Source organism: Pituophis catenifer, unplaced genomic scaffold, assembly GCF_029215685.1.
Source record: "Pituophis catenifer annectens isolate HBS135680 unplaced genomic scaffold, rPitCat1.0.hap2 SCAF_2, whole genome shotgun sequence".
NCBI lineage: Eukaryota > Metazoa > Chordata > Lepidosauria > Squamata > Colubridae > Pituophis > Pituophis catenifer.
Window position 1 is genome coordinate 197,253,159 of NW_027256882.1, and position 23,033 is coordinate 197,276,191.

Genomic DNA, 23,033 nt, shown 5'->3' on the forward strand with positions numbered 1-23,033 from the left:
TTCTGGATCATCCAAATGCTCTCTAGCAAACTTCACACGGGCCCGGACATGTACTGGCTTAAGCAGGGGGACACGTCTGGCACTGCAGGATCTGAGTCCCTGGCGGCGTAGTGTGTTACTGATGGTAGCCTTTGTTACGTTGGTCCCAGCTCTCTGCAGGTCATTCACTAGGTCCCCCCCGTGTGGTTCTGGGATTTTTGCTCACCGTTCTTGTGATCATTTTGACCCCATGGGGTGAGATCTTGCGTGGAGCCCCAGATTGAGGGAGATTATCAGTGGTCTTGTATGTCTTCCATTTTCTAATTATTGCTCCCACAGTTGATTTCTTCACACCAAGCTGCTTGCCTATTGCAGATTCAGTCTTCCCAGCCTAGTGCAGGTCTACAATTTTGTTTCTGGTGTCCTTTGACAGCTCTTTGGTCTTCACCATAGTGGAGTTTGGAGTGTGACTGTTTGAGGTTGTGGACAGGTGTCTTTTATACTGATAACAAGTTCAAACAGGTGCCATTAATACAGGTAATGAGTGGAGGGCAGAGGAGCCTCTTAAAGAAGTTACAGGTCTGTGAGAGCCAGAAATCTTGCTTGTTTGTAGGTGACTTATTTTCCACCATAATTTGCAAATAAATTCTGTCCAAATCAGACAATGTGATTGTCTGGATTTGTTTTCTCATTTTGTTTCTCATAGTTGAGGTCTACTTATGATGTCAATTGCAGGCCTCTCTCATCTTTTAAGTGGGAGAACTTGCACAATTGGTGGCTGACTAAATACTTTTTTGCCCCACTGATTAGGATCTGGATCCCCAGTGCTATCCCTTTGACTGTATCCCTAAAAATCTCACTAGGCACTAACCAGGCTCCATGTCCCCAATGGTAATTTTATCTAAACAATCCTTTGCCCACCTATTGAGAAATCAGTAAATTGAGTTTACAACCATACAATTAGGTAAAGGCGATAAAGGAGAACATCACATTTCAGTTTTTCTTCTTGTAAATTGGTGTATTTTGTGATATATCATACAAACCATAATAATTATGCTATGCTTCAAAACTGATCTTTCTCAGTTGACATAAATACTTTTGATTCAAATACACTGGATACAAAAATCTACATACCCTTGTTAAAATGCCAGGTTTTTGAAATGTAAAAAAATCAGACCAAAATAAATCATGGAACCATGGAACATTTTGCAAAAATCTACATCAAGTCTGACAAAAGCATATGGGAAAATGTGTTATAATCTGATGAGATCAAGGTTGAACTTTTGGCCATAATTCCAAAAAGTATGTTTGGCAAAACAACAATACATGCATCACCAAAAATACATCATATTAACAGTGAAGCATAGTGATGGTAGCATTATGCTTTGGGCTGCTTTTCTTCAGTTGGAACTGGGGCTTTAATCAAGATGGAAGGAATTATGAACAGCTCCAAATATCAGACAATTTTGGCACAAAATCTTTAGGCCTCATCTGAAGATGAAGAGGGATTTCACCTTTCAACACGACTCAAAGCATACATCCAAATCAACAAAAGAATGGCTTCACTAGATCAGAATTTTGGAATGGCCCATTCAGAGCCCATACCTGAATCCAAATGAAAATCTGTGGGGAGACCTGAATAGGGCTGCACACAAGAGAGTCCCTCATAATCTGACAAATTTGGAGCACTTCTGAAAGGAAGAGTAGGCAAAGATTCACAAGGCAAGATATGCCATGCTGATAGGCTGCTACCCCAAAAGACTGGACGCTGTCATAAAATCAAAAGGTGCTTTAACAAAGTATCATTTTAAGGGGGTAGAGTTATGCAACCACATTAATTGTATATTTCTATTGTTGTTTTCTCTCCTAAAAGATTTCAGTTTGTTTTTTAGTTGAATTTTACAGCTCATGTGTTATATTAAAGGTGGAAAAATTCCGAAGTGATTTATCTTGGTCTGATTTTTTTACATTTAAAAATATGGTATTTCAAGTTTTGTAGACTTTTTATAGCCACTATATGGTGCAGAGAATATTTCAAATTTCAAATTTGGTAAATTAGTTTAATGCAGTGCTCCAAATGACTCAAATGTCATGTTTACATTAGGCCTTGATCATAGCCAAGAATTAACTTTCCAATCTACAATTAATATGATTGAACTCACCTTCCTCATCTTCCTCATCAAAACCATCTACTTCAGCATCTGAATCAGAAGCCTCGTTATCTTCCTGATCAAATCCATCTAGATATGTGAGCTGTGGAAGAAGTGTGAAGACGCACTCTCGGTAATCATTTAGATTTGTTACTTCACAGTTGAACAGGTCAAGGCTCTTCAGAGAGTCCAACTTTTTCTGAATTAAAAATATGCTTTTGTTAGTTTTAAGCATCATTAATATATTGACATCATACACAAACCTGGCAAGATATACTCATAATTTCAGTTTGGATTGGGAGGGAGAGTAAGATAAACAAGCCATGAACTGAGCTGATACAGTGTATTCTTTCATGACATTCCCAAATTAAATTTGATTTCATAATGTAATTAACCTAACATCCCTGAAAAGAACAAGACTTGAATTTTGAACTTATCATATACATTTCTCACTTACTCATTATCATAACAGAAAGAAGTTATCACATTTACTAATAAAACATTTTTAAAGAAACCACCCTTACTCAATGTGAATTAATCTAAAGCTATTTCAGTTCATTTAAAGATCCTTTTCTGGTCTTTGTGTGAAAAGAAAAACAAGATCAAGTGATGCCATCTTCCTGATATGTTTTTTTTTTTTATGAAGAGTCCCTTCTTTCCTTGCCCATGAGGACACTTCTTTCTATCTTACACTGAACTCTTATATTCTACATTGGATAATAGTAAAAGCAGACTGTGCATAAATATAACTTCCTCCTGTTTTAAAACATTACTCCATGCGAGTTAATATTTTAGGATGATTTCTAACAATAATTGTTGTCTGACTTCACAACTAACCTAAGCAGCTTTAATATTCTGATTTTTGGTGAGGTAGAAAAACAATTTAAGAATTAAAATCTACCAGACAAAGAGTGTCATCTACTCAGAAAGAAACCACATGTATTGACATGAAAACATAATAATCTTGAACAAAAATATAGTATCAATCCTAACTTAGATTATGCCAACAATTGACAAAGAAATGTTACTGTCATACACAAACATTTCAATGCTCTCTTGGATTTAAGATGAACTGGCATCCTTTTATGCCTATAGGAAAGCACAGACCTTTGGAATATATTAGCTCCTGAAATGAGGAATACTTAAAGTTACATATAAAATGTAACACATATGATTTGGACAATGATTTGGACACATTTAGTGTGAGTTCAACATCTATCACTGGTATTAGTATTGTTAACCCCATTGAGACTTTTAATGACATACCAATGGTTCCAAAGTATCAATATCCTTCAGTTTATTTCCACTGAGATTTAAATGTGTGAGGCTAGGAAGTTTTTCTGCTAATACATCAAGGCCTCCAGAAATTCTGTTCTCACTTAGTTCAAGCTGCAATGAGAAAAGAGATACACAGGGGAAATGGCACATTAGCAATAATGCAATTAGAACTCAAGAAGTCTAAAGATGCAGTATAAATAACATTGGTAGCCCAAGCAGTCTTCATTATCAAGTACTAATAAAAAGCAGACTAACAAAGAGATGTTTAAATAATCCAGCTACTTAGCTAGAATGCAGTGCTGCCAGGAATTACATTTTGTTAATTTACATAATAAGAAATACAACCATACAGTCTTGCCGAAAAGATCCAGTCAAGATATACAGGCATGCATGGTAGGTTTTGTAGATGGATTTCTTCAATGGAATCCCAAGAAGTGCAACTTGGTGAAAATTGTCTTTTGGATATTCCTTGTTTCCTTACAGGATTGCAGCTACCTGAATATTGCTTGGAAACAAGTCTATGTTTTAAAATACCGTATTTTCCGGCGTATAAAACGACTGGGCATATAAGACGACCCCCTATTTTTCCTGTTAAAATATAGGGTTTGGGCTATATTCGCCGTATAAGACTACCCGTCTTCCAACACACACCAAATAAAAATTAAAAAACATCAGATTTGATTTCAATATGGTAATTTTAATTCAAATGCTTATGACATGCAGGTACTTAGTAGGAAAGCTGTCACTTATAAACATATAATTGACTTGGCGTGGCCAAGTCAATGTCACTTCTTTGCCCTTTTTTAACCTACAAAACACAACACAACACAACTGGCTCACCCACAATGTAAAAGCAGCTGTGCTAGATCCAAAATGGCCCCTGCAACAAGCAGGAACCTCACACAGCCACAAAAAGCCCAAAAAACCAACTTTCACACTTTACACACACACAACACAACACAACACAACACAACACAACTGGCTCACCCACAATGTAAAAGCAGCTGTGCTAGACCCAAAATGGACTCTGCAACAAGCAGGAACCTCACACAGCCACAAAAAGCCCAAAAAAACAGCTTTCACACTTTACACACACATAATTCCACATACAGCTTTGTGAGATTTTGTGTGTTTGTGTAGTTAAGAATGAAACGCTACAGAAACACACTAAATCTCAGAAAGCTGAACAAATATTATTTTAATTTATTTTTATTTTTATATAAAAGCAGCTAAATTTAAAACTTCCTAAACTTTAAATGGCTAGGTCTAAAAAAAGAACAACTAAAAAAAAAAAACCCCAATTAATTATTTTTTTTAAAGCTCCCAAAGGGGGAAAAAACTTACCCAATAGAACAAGGGTCTCCAACCTTGGCAACTTTAAGACTTGTGGACTTCAACTCCCAGAATTCTTCAGCCAGCTTTGCTGGGAGTTGAAGTCCACAAGTCTTAAAGTTGCCAAGGTAGGAAGGCAGGCAGGCAGATAGAGCTGCTCACCGATGAGCTTGATTGCAGGCAGAGAGATTCAGTTGCTTGCTGATGCAATGGATTGCAGGTATTACAGCAAGCAAAGCAAGGCAGGCATTGCGACCAGCAGCTAAGGTAAGCAAGCTGGAGGCGGGCGGGGGGAGGATTTTTGCTACCAGTTAGCAGGCAACTCAGCTGGGATCATCAGAGCTTGGCTCGTCAGAGCCATTTAAAAGAAAAAAAAGGCTCTGATGATCGCGCAGCTCAGCTGGACATGGGGGGCGGGGGCAGGGATTTTTGCTACCGGTTCTCCGAACTGCCCGCCGCCATCGTTTCAGCACACCGTATACCATCTTATAAGATGAACCCGGCGTATAAGACGACCCCCAACTTTTGAGAAGATTTTCATGTGTTAAAAAGTAGTCTTATACGCCGGAAAATACGGTACCATGTTTCCCCAAAAACAAGACCCGGTCTTATTTTCTTTTGGGCCCCAAAATAAGCACCAGGTCTTATTTTCAGGGGATGACTTACCTGCTTACCTTAGGGCCATGGCAGCCAGGCCTCCCATGTCTTGAACCTGTCGTGTCATTGCCCGACTTCTTCTGCAGCCACTCATGGCCAAACATCGTGTGGCTCATAGCGTCAGTGACGCAGCTTGCGACAAGAAGCTGCATAGTGTGTTGTGCTGTTGTGCATTAGCGGTTGGCACCAGCACGTGCCACGTGGCATCATGCTGCGAGTGGCGGCACCGGCACAATGTGCCATGTGGCATCCTGCCACAAGCAGCGGCAGTAGTGCAACGAACCATGTGGTATCCTGCCATGAGTGGCATCCAGCCATGAACAGTCACAGAAGTCAAGCAGTGGTAAAACAGGTATAGGGGCATGGGAGGCCTAGCTGCAGTGGTCCTAAGGTAAACAGGTATGGGGGGCAGCTCCACTCCCAACCCTAGCTTGATTTTTACGCATATGCCTTGTCCCACTTTGTACAATTTTTGGGATAGGGCTTATATTAGGCGCAGGTGTGAAAATTGGACTAGGGCTTGTTTTCGGGTAGGTCGTATTTTTGGGAAAACATGGTAATTAGGGTATGTAAGTCTAAGTCAATTTCTTTTAAGGTTTTATTCTGCAACAGACAAATTTAGAGACGTGTTTCAAATTTGCAGTGTCATGTCTTATCAGCAGTTGCACTAAGACAGATCTAACAACCTTGTTTTCTATTAGGTGATAGAATTGTAGCACTTTAACTGCCTCTTCTCCTGCAGCATTAAACAATTGAATTACTATTTCACCTGAACCTTGTCATTTCCTGTTTAGAGTTGAATAATCACAATGGTGATGTTTATATTATCTGCCTTTTCTTCAGGAACTCAGGATTGCTTATATGGGCTCCCACTACTTTATCCCAACAACAAACTATGAGTAGTTTGGGCTGAGAATGATAACTCTTGTATCTCATTTTCTAAGGCAGTCAGTTACTGAACATATTCTTTCTCTACAAATGTTTCTCACTCTATAGTTTTGTTTGTCTAGGATTTCAGAACGATTTTTCTATCTTCCTTTAACTTCAGTTGCTTTCTCAAACAAAACTGTTCCTTTGATCAAAAAGCAACATAAAATATCATAAAATGAAAGAGATACAAAAGACTTACAGCCATTTCAACAATATATGAAATATTAACATAATTATCGTTTTAGATCAAGCCTAAATTTTATGAGTAAAATCAAGTCATAGTGATATGAGAGGCAATGAAAGTGAAAAAATTTCACTCCATAAAATAATGCAAAACAGTTGTTAAACATGTGTAATCCAACTAGAAATTCAGTATCAGATGAACTTTGCTCTAGAAGAAACAATTATTATTACAATCAAAGGCCAGGCAGTTAAAATGTAATATTATAATATATAAAATGAATCTCTAAAGGATACACCAACATAATCTAGCTGTAGGTTGCTATGCACATATATATCTTCTGTGATTATTCTTCAGTCTTCCTATTTTAGCTATGCTTTTCTGTAGTCTCGCTGATTTTCTTATAATACAAACATTTCTTTCTCCTTGATTTCTTCCATATCTTGATACTCTTCGCTGAGATATTTCTTTACCTTTTTTGAAGTTGGTGTTCGTTACTGTATGTCTTTCTTGTTGCTCTTTAAACCATGCTTCTCTTATTCTGAAAGCCATTTCAATCTTTTTTCTTTTGCATTTTCATAACATTTTTGCTTCTCATTCTCACTTATCTCTTTCAAAGGTTTCCAAGTAGAGATATGCCAAATTTGTTGATAAAATTTTCACTGCAATTTTATGTTCCCTGATATTGAATTTTGTGCATCTTACTCCTCAAGTTCTCTTTTGCTTGAGTGTACTAAGTCAGATCCTTGTATATTGCATGTCCTCTAGCTGAATGGCACACCTATTTCATTTTAATGTTAACCTCTATAATTCATAGTTTGAATCACACAGCCTCCAGGCACTTGAGCAGAACCTTGACAGCTTAACTTGGCTGACCTGGCTGTCTGGAGTGCATTTTTCCATCTTCTGGTTTCTATTATATAGGCAAGTTGGCTCCAGTGTTTGTGCATCCAGGAGTTAGAGCATAAAAAGGTAAAGGTTCCCCCACACATGCGTGCTTCTCATTTCCGGCTCTAGGGGCAGTGCTCATCTCCGTTTCTAAGCCGAAGAGCCAGCGCTGTCCGAAGACATCTCTGTAGTCATATGGCCGACATGACTAAATGCTGAAGGTGCTATTACCTTCCCACCAAAATGGTCCCTATTTTTCTACTTGCATTTTTACGTGCTTTCAAACTGCTAGGTTGGCAGGAGCTGGGACAAGTAACGGGAGCTCAACTCCATTACACGGCAGTAGGGATTCAAACTGCTGAACTGCCGACCTTCTGATCGACAAGCTCAGGGTCTTAGCCATGCATAGTTTTATTATTTGACATTGGTATTGCCAATAAACATTTCCCCCCCCCAGAATTATATTAACCTCCTTAGAATAGAATAACAGAGTTGGAAGGGACTTTGGAGGTGTTCAAGTCCAACCCCCTGCTTAGGCAGGAAACCCTATACCATTCCAGACAAATGGTTGTCCAATCTCTTCTTAAAAACCTCCAATGTTTGAGCATTCATAATTTCTGGAGGCAAGTTGTTCCACTGATTAATTGTTCTGCCAGAAAATTTCTCCTTAGTTCTAGGTTGCTTCTCTCCTTGATTAGTTTTTATCCATTGTTTCTTGTCCTGCCCTCAGGTGCTTTGGAGAATAGATTGGCCCACTCTTCTTTGTGGCAACCCCTGAGATATTGGAACACTGCTGTCATGTCACCCCAAGACCTTCTTTTCATTAAACTAGATATACCCAATCCAAGCAACCGTTCTTTTTGTTTTATCCTCCAGTCCCATAATCATCTTTGTTGTTCTTCTCTGCACTTTTTCTAGTCTCAACATCTTTTTTACATCGTGGTGACCAAAACTGGATGCAGTATTCCAAGTGTGGCCTTACCAAGGCACTATAAAGTGGTATTAACACTTCATGTGATCTTGATTCTATCCCTCTTTATGCAGCCTAGAACTGTGTTGGATTTTTTGGCCACTGCAGCACACTGCTGGCTCATATTTAAGTGATTGTCCACTAGAACTCCAAGATCCCACTCACAGCTACTACTATTGAGCGAGGTACCACATATACTGTACCTGTGCGTTTTGTTTTTCTTGCCTAAATGTAGAACCTTACTTTTTTCACTATTGAATTTCATTTTGTTAGATAGCACCCAATGTTCAAGTTTGTCAAGATCCTTCTATATCTTAAGCCTATCTTTTGGAGTGTTGGATATTCCTGCAAGCTTGGTGTCATCTGCAAATTTGATGAGTTCCCCATCTATCCCCTTGTCCGAATCATTGATGAAGATGTTAAAGAGTACTGGGCCTAAAACAGAGCCTCGGGGTACCCCACTGCATACTTCTCTCCATGTAGATGCATTTCCATTGAGGACTACACGCTGAATGCAGTTGGTCAGCCAAATACGAAGCCATCTAGTGGTGATGCTGTCTAACCCAATTTTTTTTATCTTATCAAGTAGAAGATTATGGTCTACTTTTTCAAATGCCTTACTGAAGTCCAAGTAAATTATATCCACAGCATTCCACTGGTCCACTAATTTTGTCACTTTGTCAAAGAATGCAATAAGATTTGTCTGGCATGATCTGTTTTTGACAAACCCATGTTGGTTTTTGGTTATTGTTTTGTTTGGTTCTAGGTGTTCACTAATTTGTTGCTTGATTATCTTTTTCAGAATCTTCTCAGGTATTGAGGTCAGGTTGACTGGTCTGTAATTTCCTGGATCTATTTTTTTTTTTCCTTTTTTGAAGATGGGAACTACATCAGCTCTTTTCCAGTCCTCTGGCAGTTCCTCGGTGCTCCAGGATATTTGAAAGATATAGTTCAGTGGTTCCAAGATCACATCTGCCAGTTACTTCAGAACCTTGGGGTGTAATCAATCTGGTCCTGGTGATTTGAACTAGTCTAGGGTGGACAGGTGCTTTTATCATTTTCTTCCCTATTTTAACTTGTGTTCCTAATCTGTTTTTACGATGCTGTTTTTGATAGGTTGGACTGTTTTTTCTTTGTGTAAAGACAGATGCAAAAAATGAGTTAAGCAGTTCTGCTTTCTCCTTGTTGATTGCCACCTTCTTGCCACTTTCTCCCACCAATGAAGCAATCGTTTCCTTGACTTTTTTCTTGTTTTTAACATGTTGAAAACATGTTGACTTTTTTTGTTATTTTTGACTTTTGTCTCAAGCCTTAGTTTATGTTAAGTCTTAGCTTTTCTCACTTCATCTTTGCAGGCTCGGGTTATTTGCTGATATTCTGCCCTAGTTATGTGCCCCTTTTTCCATTTTTTATACTTGTCCTTATCCAATGTTTACATTCCAATCACCCATTTATAGTTTAACGACTTGTTTTAATAGACCATTCACCAAGACTTATTGATGTGAATCACATAAATTCATGCAGATGTATTATTGTAAATTTAACTATCTTGGTTAAGCTACATTGGATGCAATGGATCTGCCAGTTATTGCTGGAGAATATTTGAAGGAAATTTCATTTACAGGTAGCCCTCATTTAGTGAATATTTTACTTAATGACTGTTTGTAGTTACAATAGTGATAAAAAAGTAACTTTGTGACCAATCCTCGCATTTATGACCTTTGTAGATTTCTAAAGCAAAGGAATGCTGAAGTAAGTTCATAGATACGGTTAAGAATTCCTTTCTACATTAGTAAATGTCAGATCCACTGTATTTACTAAATGAGAACCACAGGTAGACTTCATTTACGACCACTCTTGGGACCAGCAACTTAGTCACTAAGCAAAGTGGTTACTAACTGGGAAATTATGTGTAACTGCTTTCCAGCTTGAAATTGATGAAAGCTGGCTGGGTGACTTTTAGTAAGTCACACTCTTAGCCTAACCTACCTCACAGGGCTATTGCTGTAGGTCACGAGTGTCAAACTCGCGGTGTCACATTGCCATCACGTTATGTATCGTGACATTTTTCTCCTTCGCGGAGCTGGGGTGAATGTGGCCTGTGCATGACTCTCTCCCTCCCTCCCCTCTCTTACTTCACTATTACTATTATTAGGCAGAGAAGCAGAGAAGCCACCTTCATTATGCATGTAATTCTATCTTTACTTCCTGATGACCCAGCAATATCCCACAAGTTAAAAGCATCTGAAGAGAGCTCAGAGAGTGGATAGTATGACAAGTAGTCCTCAACTTACAATCATTCGTTTAGTGACCAAAGTTACAATGGCACTGAAAAAATTGACTTATGATCATTTTTCACTTATGACCATTGCAGGATCCCCATGCCAACTAAAAACACTTATTTGTTGGAGAAAAGATTAGCATTCCTCAGACTACGATAGTTCAAACAGACACAATGAAGCACTCAAAGCCTTATTTATTTATTTATTAAATTTGTATACCGCCCTACTCCCGAAGGACTCAGGGCGGTGAACAGCCATAAAATAAAACATATAAATACAAAATTTAAAATAGAAATAAAACAAATTAAATAATTTGGCTGAACCATTTTAAAACCCCAATAATTTAAAACCAAATTTAAAATTCCCATTTAAAAAGGGGAAAATTTAGGTCAGGCCAGCTTGATGAAATAGGAACGTCTTAAGCGCGCGACAGAAGGTACGCAGATCCGGGATCCTCCGTACCTGATTGCCTTAGTGCAATCAGTGTAAAAAGTTAATATACAATGCACTTTGACTCACCACTCCAAATCTAAAGCAAGCAAAGTTTAGAATATGGAAAAGCCTAGTAGTTCCTAGAATTGCATTTAGCCTCTTCTTTTGAAGGAATGTTCATCAAGGAAAATAGAAGATCCCTCAGGAAGCATATAATGGAGAAATCCATTTAACAACTTCAACATTCCCCTCTAACATGAAATATTTCAGAAGTGGGTAGTTGCTTGAAGTGTTTCACAAATTGCTACATTAAGGGATGCAGAAACATACATTGCAGAATTTACTGGGGAACAGACTTTCAACAATAACAACCAAAGACTTTATAGTACATCTTAAGTGGCAATAAGTACTGGGGAAAAAAAACCTTGAAATGACCAAATAAAAGAAGGGACATGGAGAGAACAAACCAGATTATAGCTCTAAATTTTATCCAAACTGCCAGGCAAGGAGCTACATTATAAAAGTCAGGGAAAGATCCGCCTGATATACTTGAGCATCATTCAGTCAAACTGTTAGGAAAGGAGCTACATTATAAGTCAGGGAAAGATCTGCATGATATACTTGAGCATCATTCAGTCAAAAAAAGTTCCTCCTGCCTGGCAATGAAAAGTACAGTATCTGAAAAAAAGAGACAAAAACACTGGCAATCAGGGTTGCTAGCCATCAAGAGGCAATCAAAGGACTTGTGCACTGATATAATTACCATAGCAATGGGGTGCTGGGGTGAAGGAAATATATACAAAACTAATCGCTTCAAATATATCTAAAAATATATCTAAAAAATATATCTAAAAATATTTAAAATATTTAAATGATACCAAGTTATGTCCATTTTCTTGCAGAAAATACTATATTGGTCATTTTTTGCAGCAACAAGCAAGTCCACTGAGGATGTTTCCCATTCACAGGTATAATGTTGGAAAATTAAGGCATCCATCTGGGTGCTGAGTGACTTTATTAAATTACATTAACTTCTATGAGAAATGGAATCTAGGTGCATGAATAGGAAAAGAGTACCTTTTGTTTGTTGACACACTGAACGAGCTGAACAAAATGTTATGTTGCACAATGCAGCCAATAGTCAACATGGTGTAAATGTGTATACCAAACAAATACAGACATACAACCATACTCATACATTGTAACGTATTATATGGAAACAAGTAGCTCCAGGATCCATTCAGGGAAACCATTCCCCCCCTCAACACAACAAAATAAGCTAATCTGAAATGTGACTATCCTGAATTTATTGAGCTAGATATTATTTGATGAGTTGCAAAGATCTATTAGCTTCACTTCATTATCAGTTTTGAGGATGACAAAATAATCAAATCCAATTCACATCTGAGAGTCTGGTACTTGATCATACTTTCTTTTTGAGCAAAACTTCATACATCTATGCGGAACTGGGAAGGATAAACAATAAATACTGCAAGGCTTGAATTCTATGGCATACCCCATAGCTATCGAAGTTGAGACTAAGACTCTGTAGTGTAGGATTTCCATCCTTGGGGAGCAACTGCCAGTGGGAACTGAACTAGCGATCCTGGAGATTATATGCTAAAAATCAAAGATGATATTTAGGAGTATTTCTGAAAAGTCTTTTGTAAAAAGACAGGAGGCAGCAGTTTTGAGAAATGTTACCTCATGTTGCACATTAGCTTATAGCAACTGTAATACTAGAGAAGGGCAATTTAATTCCAACAATGGGTTTTATTTGCAGCAGAGACACTGCTATTGGCTATCATGATTGCCACTCTCATGCAATGTTTTGGATTTTGACTTTCTCCATAGCATTAGCTGTACTCTAGAAGAAAAATACTTCTGTGATGAGCAGATCTTCCATCATGTTCTGAACCTCAAGAGACACTGTAGCAGCGGAGAGCAACAACTCCTTTTAATGTGGTCAGCCACATAGGCAGCTGTGTTATATTCAGTGATGTTCATCTGCTGCTTGGAGATTTGGGAGGCCTCTGCTAAGAAAACGGAAGCAAGGTCTCATTTATCATCTAGCATATACAGTAGAAAATAGGTCATCTTTTCACAAAGAAAAATCTGATATTAGCCATTATAGGCTTGGAAATTCCATTCTAAACAATAACCTTGTTGTGAATTTAAAAAATATGAAAAGTATTCATGTTCTTCTTTATCAATGAGGGCCGTAAGACACTTTGCACTAAATTTGTATGTGCAACCTCAACTACCAGTGATTTGAAGGCCAAATGCCAGAAAAAAACTGCTACCTCTTTTAATGCAACAGCTTTTTGGTTGGAAGAATAGAGGCTGATGTTTGCCATACATTTTTTACTGATTTCAACAAAGCCAGAAGATTAGCAATATTTCTGGCTTATAAGCATCTGAAAACAATAGAATACAATCTATCTATTCAGAATGGGATCTACTGTACCTAAAGATCAAGAGCCTCACACAACCTGATCAGCTGTTCAGGATGTGTTTGACTTTCTTCAGAGATCCCACTGATTGGTCTCCAACCATGGGATCCAGATAAGAGGGTGGATCTTACAGAGTAAACCTGTTGATCATACAGCAAGTCATCAAAAGTCACTACTTTAGCACTAAGAAGAAATAAATCTTGTGCAATTATGGTTGTAGTCTCTTTCAGTAGAGATCCGTTCTCTTGCTTGGTAGGGTAAAGACCATGCCTTGGCAATGGGAACCTGCCCCAGATGTTGGCTCTGAAAACTTTGAAATTATGTATGAGGTTCTTCTCTGTTGGATTAAATGGCCTAGAGGGATGAAGGGGTAATCTGATATTGATAGCACAGATCTCAGTGTAGTATCCTTAATAAGGCTGCAAATGAATACCAAATCCAAGGGAGGTTTCCTAACAGACTGAAGTATCTCGTTTAATATTTATGCAACCTATTCTAAAAATCCCATTATGCACACTATACCAAATAGGTTGGGAATCTCTGTTCCCTGCGAGCAGGTGTCAATACAATACTGAATTTCCATTTTTAAAAGTAATATACTGGTATATCTCAGTTGTTACATCTTTAAAAAATCACAAACATGTTCATACATGTAATTCCAAATAGCAATAGCACTTAGACATATATACAGCTTTATAGTGCTTTACAGCCCTCTTTAAGCGGTTTACAGAGTCAGCATATTGCCCCCAACTATCTGGGTCCTCATTTTACCCACTTTGGAAGGATGGAAGGCTCAGTCAACCTTGAGCCTGGTGGGATTTGAACTGCCAAATTGCAGGCAGCCGGCAGTCAGCAGAAATAGCCTGCAGTACTGCACTCTAATCACTGCACCACCATGGCTCCTAGTTATATATTTCTGTCAAACAGCATTATAATTACTTCTACATACACATATACCCCTACCTTTTGGAAAATATTTTAGAGACTACAACATTGACTGATTAACAAGTCAAACCCTGGCTGATTCAAGGAACTGATCCCTCACCCAACATGTCATTACATGGTAATATTTACAAGCAATTCTCATTTAATTTGTCTCCTTCACTACTGGAGACAAGAATTATAACAGTTGTAGCTAAAGTGTATATATACATGCATTTGTATATAACATGTATTCTAAACTAAAAGTAGTGTAATAAGTTTAGAATAGATGTTGGATAGATAATAGGTCTATTAACCCATGTAGTGTGACTATAACATTATTATTTTTCCTTATTATCTTTTTTACTTTCCCTTTTATTGGTGGTAATATTATTATTATTGTTATTATTTTGCTTTGCATGTACATTGGGTTCTGTACCAGACACAAATTCCTTGTGTTTCTAATCACACTTGGTCAAATAAAGCATTCAATTCAATTATTACAAATAAGATTATAGCAATAAAGAATGTCTTAATGATGAAGTGACAAAAAAATGCTAGGGAGCAGAGCTGCAAATCTGCAGGAGATTGGCTGCAAGGAGAAAGCTGTTTTAGAGTATGTGCAGGTATGAATGTGGTATCCATTTGCAAGTCTGAGTCAAACATATGTTTTCCAGGATTAAGGGATACCTGTGAAGAATTCTTGGGGAAAATTGCAGCTTCTTTAAGGAGTAACAGACAGATGCTAAATATGCACTTAAGTGCACTCTGAAGAACCCTTTAGCACCTTTCATTCTGAATTACTACATACTCTTATTTGGGATATAGGACACCAAGTACCTCCTATTCTAAGGTATATTGATTAAGCATGTTAATGTACTTCTTCCGTACTCCTAGCTGCTAACTATGATATTATATGCCTTTTGTTTTAATAACAACTATAATCACAGGCAATTTCATCTGTTTATCTATAAACATTGTACCTTTTGGGAAATGTCATCAAAATTTTGCCAGTTCATATTTTTATTATTAATTGAAAGCATTAAATGCTTGGTTCCTCCCCCATTACCATTTTCATTTCTAAATGGCAAGACACAGAGACTACAAGGTACTACTAATGTTTCATTCTCCAGATCTACAACAGGGTACAGATCTTGTTGCTAGCAACAGGTGTAAGTGTAACCATTACCGATATTGACTACTTCAGACTCAAAGACAAAATGGTACTTTGAAGAATGAATATATAATGTTTCTTCTGTGAGTTGTAGTTCTGTTCTATGTTTGTTCAGTCATCTGTTCTAAAGCACCTTCTTTGCCATTGAATATAAAGTGATTTTTTTAACCTTAATAACCATTTTTTTTTGTTTTTTTACTTCCATCCCTAGCAACCCATCTCCCAAACACACAAATAAATGCATAGCTTAATAGCTGCTTTCCTAGAATGGCTCCTTTTACACATGTTCATTGTTCCAGCATTTTTCTTATCACTTTCATCTCAAACTTAATTATATTGTGTTCAGAGAATTTCAAAGCTTTGAAGTTCAAGATTTTACAATTGGAACTAGGATCCAAAGAAGATGAATAAGATAAAATATAGCGGCTGGAACTATTTCTTAAGCCTTTATGTTGCTTCAACCATAGCAAATTCTATGTACCATACACTCCAATTCAACAAACAGGTTAAAAAAACCAGTAACACAATATAACAGAAACCTATTTCAAGTCTTTCTGTGCGAAGGAATAATCATATCAACTAGGTGAATAATTCATAGTAAAGGAGGATCCAAACTTTAAAATCAAGTACTAAAGTCTTTCTGGGAAAGCCAAGTTTTAATAGGATTAGCATTGATCTAATTCTGCAGGTAAGATCGTTCCACAGAAAGACAGCAAGAGAAAAGGGCCACCTTCATGATAGTTGATAGTATCTCTCATTTAGACTGTGAACCCAAAGAGAATCCTACCTTCCAGATCTTACTAGACAATCCGGTAGTGCTGGCAGCTGTTAGTCCCAAAAGGTTTAGTATAAGAATCATTATAAAATAGTAATTAGGAAGGGATTTTTTCCCCCTCCAAACTGAGTTGCATGTTATTAAGTTGGAGTCAACTCTTAATGACCATAAAGACAGACATTTTTCATAGTATTTTGCCCTTCAATAAAATAACAGACAAGATCATTACCTTTTTCAATTTGGGGAGTTTAGGGAGATTTGAGACAGATAACAGTCCAACATTTATTAAGCTGAGAAGCTCCAAGTTCACAAACTCTTCTGTGAGTCCCTCAATTTCACCATCATTTGCTCTGCAGTTATCAAGAACAAGCTCTTTTATCTGAAAAACATTCACATAATGAAGTTATTATTTCTTTTGTTGTATTTTTATAACTCTCAATATCAGGAATTCTATGGATGATTCATAATCAATTAAAACATTATAAACAGTAAAATAATGGAATGCAAAGCAACATATAAAGCAATGTGATGTGAGCAAACCAAGAGCACCACAAATGGCAATAAATAATAAAGAGGATGTCTTAGCTATGGAAGTCAGCTGAGTGACTTTGGGCCAGTCACTCTCTCTCAGCCCAACCTACCTCACAAGGTTATTGTTGTGGGGAAAGTATGAGAAGTGTGTTGAATATGTCTGTTACATGTAAAAATAATAAAGGCGGATACAAATAAAATCTAAAAATACCATAATGAAGCAACACACAAACTTCACTGTGTTCCACAGCCAGGACACCATTACATGTGGGTTTTTTTTTTTTTGTTTTTGCAAACATCCAACTAGATGGAGGCACCCTGGGGAGGTCCTTGGGTGAAGGTGTTGGAATTCTGGTAAGTAAATACAGGACATGTTCTTTCGGATATGCTGCCCCAACACCATCTAGATCTTTATGTATATTAATACCAGCACTTTCAATTAGACCTGAAAGGACAGTATAGATGGCAAAGGAACAGTATAATGTAATTGCATAAGTCAATTAGTAGTCTACTGTATCTTGTTTTTAATTAAATGGAGTTTTTACATTGTTTTCAAAGGCAGCTCCCAGTATAGCGTGTTACAATACTGTAATACAAAAGGAGGTTACTAGAGTGTGAATAACTACTGCAAAGCTATTTGTGTCCAATTATATCGTTTCACCCAAAATAAGACATCCCCTGATAATAAGCCCAATTGGGCTTTTGAGCACATGGCAATAAGGCCAAGCACTTATTTCAGGGTTCAAAAAAATATAAGACAGGGTCTTATTTTCAGGGAAACACGGTATCAGCCAAAGAAGATAAAAAGTGCTGTGAGCATCCCTTGAGCTTCTAGTGAAAATGATGGGTCCAAAAGTTTCTCCTATTTCTTAGAGCAGAACTGACAATCTACAACCATTGAGCTTCCCTTTTTAGCTCCTACAGCCGCCTTGAATATAACTGCTAAAATCTCATCTTTGACAAGAAAAACAGACAATAAGCCCTAACATTACTTAAGTCAGCCCTACTCCACCCCAATCTGCAGCCTGAACCCAGGCCGCAGTCTGTTGAGAAGCGGGCCGCGCAAGCAATGGGCATGTGAAGCTCCCTTGTGCTTGTGGCAGGTGCGCATGTAAAACCACCCCCCTTCTCCTCCCCTCCCCCGCTGCTGCCGCCAGTTCTAGGAGCTGGAGAGGTTGGGGAGCGCTGATTTAAATCAAACACATTAATAAATAATATGCTCAATCATATCATACTAGTAAGTATTACCGTACTTTGCCACTTCTACTACCAGTCCATTTCCAAGCTCAATTCAAGGTGTTGATATTAACATATAAAGAACTGAATGCTTAAAACAGTTTATCTGAAAGGGTTTCTCCTATTTTGCCTACCAGGAAAGAAAGAGGCTCAAAAATCTTCAACATGACCCAGAAAAATGTAAGTCAGTCCCACCAATCAGTATAGCCCTCAAGCTTCTCCCAAATATTAAATATGATCCTTAGCCACCAAAAGTTTTCCCTCCTTGTTTAATAGGAAAACAAAATAGGATGAACACCATTTAATTGGACAACTATTCCCAGTGAGAATTTTAAATGTCTTAATGACACCTGCTGTCATTTGGAGCTAGAGCAGCAAGTAAATAAAACCAATGATTACCTATTTAATTATCTAAAGCAGTTTCTTTCTTTGAGATCATATCTCAATATGAGATATGCAACAAAGATAAGCAATAGACATTATAAGAATAATCTGCAACAGGCTCTATCAGTCCACTTTGACTCCTGCCTAAAAAGATGGCTAAGGACATTCCTTCATTGGTTTGATTAGCAAGTTGATGTGGAACCTGTGAGCATTTTAGATTTAACATCAGTATTATAATAAGACACTAACTTCTATAAAAGTCTGCATAAGCTATATTACAATATGTTTGTTATATGAAACTATAAGACAGTTTGTGTTGATGACTGAATATAACAATGAAGGCTTTGGCAATTATGCTTATAAATTCAGAGAATCAAAACATTACTTTTCATTCAGTGGAAAAAGTCCCTGAAAGCTAAGACTGAATAGGCCTTTGCCTCTTACTAAAGGGAGTAGACCTTGGAGATAGATCAGCAGAAACCAATTTCGTAAACATGATGTACAATAAAGGCTATACTATACTATAAAATGTAGTGGAAGGAAAAAGCATGAGACAAGAATAGTAAGTCCTGTGAGAAAAGAATCTAAAGTACTGATATCAGAACACCTGTAGTTCTGATTATAGTTTTGGGATAATGCTTATCCCCAAATATGGTTTGGGTATAAGCATTATCCTGCCAAAATAAATGGAGACAAAATCTTCAAGAAAAGACAGAAGAACCCAGTGGGTTGGCAATAAGAAAATCTTTTTCCTGCACTACTGTTACTTTAAGAAAACAATCTGCTCTAACAAAAACCTTGTAAAAATAAGCCAGGATGTAGATTCGATTATTTGAAGCTTTTCCAATCACCATAGCTCTTCCACTCTCTGTCCCACTCCAACAACTGTGTAATAGCATCAATGTTAGTGCAGATCAACAACTGTACATCTGTGTCTGATTACTAAAACGGACGTTGTCTTACCTGAACGTCCCTTTTCTGTGCGCTGCAACCACTATCCATAACTGGGTACTTCCTCAGGTTTTGACAGGAACTGAGTGAAAGCTGCATTTAAATTCTCCTTGCTTGGCCACGCCCACAATCCCATGATCCTCCAATCTGTCACGAAGGTGCGGCAAGTCTGCACAACAAAAGTTCAAAAGCAAGTACAAAGAACTACCAAGTCACCCACAAGAGGTGGAAGAAACTAGGGCAGGAAGCCAACAACAACAAACAAGGGGGAGAATGGATAGTGGTTGCAGCGCCCAGAAAAGGGACGTTCAGGTAAGACAACGTCCGTTTTCCTGAGCGCTGCTCCCACTATCCATAGCTGGAATATACCCAAGCCTAAACCCCGAAGGTGGGAGGCTGACTTCCCCCAGAGTCCCAGGCCAAATGAACACTTTGCAAAACTCGACGACCAAACGAGGCTTCGGCTGAAGCATAAGTGCCAATTTTGTAGTGGCGAATGAAAGGCGAAAGCAACAACCACGTCGCCCCATGGCAAATGTCCGCCACTGACGCTTGAGTCGCCCAGGCCGCAGTAGTGGCCGCACTACAAGTGGAGTGCGGCAGAATCTTGCCAGGTAGCGGTTTTGAGTTCAAGTCATACACCATGGCAATACAGGCCTTGATCCACCGGCCAACCGTGGAAGACAAGATCTTCTGTCCCATCAAGGCCGGGTGGAAGGAAACCAGAAGTGCCTCCATTCTGCGAAATGAGGCAGTCTGACGAATGTAGCGACGGAGGGCTCAAGGGTGTGCCAACGCTTCTCCCGGTGGTCACGAGGTAAAGGGCAAAAATCCAGCAAGGTGAGCTCCTGGGCTCGGTGAAGCCAGGAGTTCACCTTGGGGGTGAAGGAAGGGTCCAGTCGTAAGATAACCGTGTGTTCTCGAAACATGCAAAGATCCTTCCTGATAGACAGATCTGCAAGCTCTGCACTCTCCGGGCGGAGGTAATAGCCAGGAGAAAGGCCACCTTAAATGACAAGTATTTGAGTGCAACCGATCCCAATGGTTCAAAGGGTGGAGACGTTAGAGCCTGCAGAACCAGTGGAAGGTCCCAAGTCGGGTAGCGGTGCACCATTGGGGGGCGCAAATTCGTGGCGCCATGCAGGAACCCACCGATACGCGGATGGTGTGAAAGAGAATGGTAGGGCGCGCACGTAATCACCGTGGACAAGGCTGCCGTTTGACCTTGCAATGTAGAGGGGGCCAAACCCTTGTCGAGTCCCGCCTGGAGGAATTCGAGAATGACGAACTGTCGCAGAAGTGGGATCCACATGATGAGTGGAGCACCAGATACAGAATCCTCTCCACGAGGCCTCGTAGATATGAGAAGTGGAGGGATGTCTGGCCGCTTGGATGGTACCGATGACTCCGTCCGACAAGTTGTCTTTCTTCAAGATGACCTGCTCAAATGCCAGACGGCCAACTGGAATCACTGAGATTCGGGATGACAGATGGCCCCCTGGCATAGAGAGATACAGTGAGGTGGAATCACCCAAGGGCGGTCCACAGAGAGTGCCACGAAGTCGGTGTACCACGGCCTTCAGGGCCAGTTGGGAGCTATCAGAAGTAACTCGGCCTTTTTGGAGAGCAACTTCCGAATGACAGGAGGTAGGAGTGGTACCGGTGGGAACGTGTACAGGAGACCACTGGGCCAATGGCACCGAAGAGTGTCATGATTCTCCGCTAAAGGTGTTGGGTAACGGGACACAAACGTGGCAGCTGAGCGTTTGCTAGGGACGCAAACAAGTCGACTACTGGAGTCCTGAAACGAGAGAGGAGCTCCCGAAACAGGGGTGGATGGAGCTGCCACTCTGCAGGTCGATCTGTTCCCGTCTGAGCCAGTCGGCTCGTACATTGGCCGTCCCCGAGATATGGTCCGCTCTGATCGAAAGAAGGTGATGTTCCGCCCAATTGAACAGTGATTCTGTCTTGAACATGAAGGCTCGAGACGTCGTGCCCCCTTCTCGGTTCACATACGCTTTGGCAGAGATATTGTCCATGAGGATCAGGATGTGATGACCCTCCACCGTCGTACGAAACTGTAGAAGAGCCAGTCTGATAGCTCACAGCTCCAGAAGGTTTATGCTGCTCCGACGTTCGGTCTCCAACCACTGGCCCTGCGCCACCAGATTGAGAAGGTGCGCACCCCAGCCATGAAGACTGGCGTCAGAGGTAAGGACCAGTCTGTCCGGCTCCAGAAAGTCACAACCCTTGAGGAGCGATGGGGATGTCCACCAACAGAGGGAAAGCCGGACCTGTGGAAATAAGTATACCTTGAGTCTCTCGTTGGAATGGCCCGCACATTGGAAGGGGAGCAGGAACCACTGCAGAGATCAGGAATGTCTGCGTGCCCACGGAACGATGTTGAAGCAAGACACCATTTTCCCGAGCAGCTGGGACAGATGCAATAAAGGAAACTTCTCCCATGTGCGGACCTGTTGGATCAGCTAGACGATGCTCTGTACTCTGTCCAGAGACAAAAATACCTGATCCCTGACCGAGTCGATCACCACCCCCAGGTTAAGGAGGCATGTAGAGGGAATCAAGTAGCTTTTCTCGAAATTGATCGAGAAGCCATGACACTGAAAGGCACTCAGTACGAGATCCCTGTCCCTGGCTGCCCTCTCTTCTGGGGAGGAAGAGAGTATCAGGATATCGTTGAGGTAGCATAGTACTCGAACTGGTAGGGGCCAGAGCGTTGCCGCCCCTACTGCCACCAGCTTGGTAAAGGTGCGGGGCGCAGAGGAGAGTCTGAAGGGCATCGCACAATACTGGACGCAAATCTCAGATATTTCCTGTGGTCGGGATGAATAGGTACGTGCAGGTAAGCTTCTCGTAGGTCGACCGACTGAAGGAGGTCTCCCTTTCTCACACCCCCAAGGATCGACCAGAGGGAGTGCATTTTGAACCTGCGATAACAAACGGACAGATTCAGGTGTTTCAGTTTGAGTATCCCACTCCAGCCTCCTGAGTTCTTGAGCACCAAAAAGAGGACCGAATAAAAGCCGGTCTGGAACTGGTCAGGAGGCACCAGTTCTATTGCTCTGATGGTTAATAGATGTGAAATCTCCCTTGTCATAAAGAGTTGCAGTTCGGGAGAGGCCAGGACCAGGCAAGCCAGAAAGTGATTCAGCGGGGCCCCGGAAAAGACGATGGAAAGTCCTAGCGAAGTCGTGCGCCGCACCCATGAGTCCATGGTCAATTGGGCCCACTGGCGGCGGAAGAGTTGGAGCCGCCCGCCTATTGGACTCAGAAACTGCGAGTCACTTGCCCCGTCGGAAAGACTTGAAACCGGAACCCTGAAACGGCCGTTTGTTGGATTGCTGGTTCCTGCCGCAGTCTCGGAATTGTTGTCTGTCCTGATAACGGTCGCCTCCATGGACGATGACCCATTGGAACTGGAGCTGGTCCGAAAGGGCTGCCGCTGTGCATACGGGGTGTAGCGGCGGTTGGTGCGATGGTACGAAGACGGGAGCACCTTCTATTTATC

General features: G+C 40.0%; 1 protein-coding gene across 1 annotated transcript in view; it reads right to left on the reverse strand.

Moving 5' to 3' along the window:
• The window catches only part of ANP32B (acidic nuclear phosphoprotein 32 family member B), a 35,773-nt gene that overhangs the window by 5,792 nt on the left and 6,948 nt on the right, over window positions 1–23,033 (reverse strand). Inside the window, exons 2-4 of the mRNA XM_070938491.1 lie at window positions 16,632–16,781; window positions 3,396–3,518; window positions 2,142–2,328 (exon numbers count right to left, since the gene is read on the reverse strand). Of these exons, the coding sequence (XP_070794592.1) occupies window positions 2,142–2,328; window positions 3,396–3,518; window positions 16,632–16,781 (460 nt within the window). The remainder of the gene's footprint in view (window positions 1–2,141; window positions 2,329–3,395; window positions 3,519–16,631; window positions 16,782–23,033) is intronic.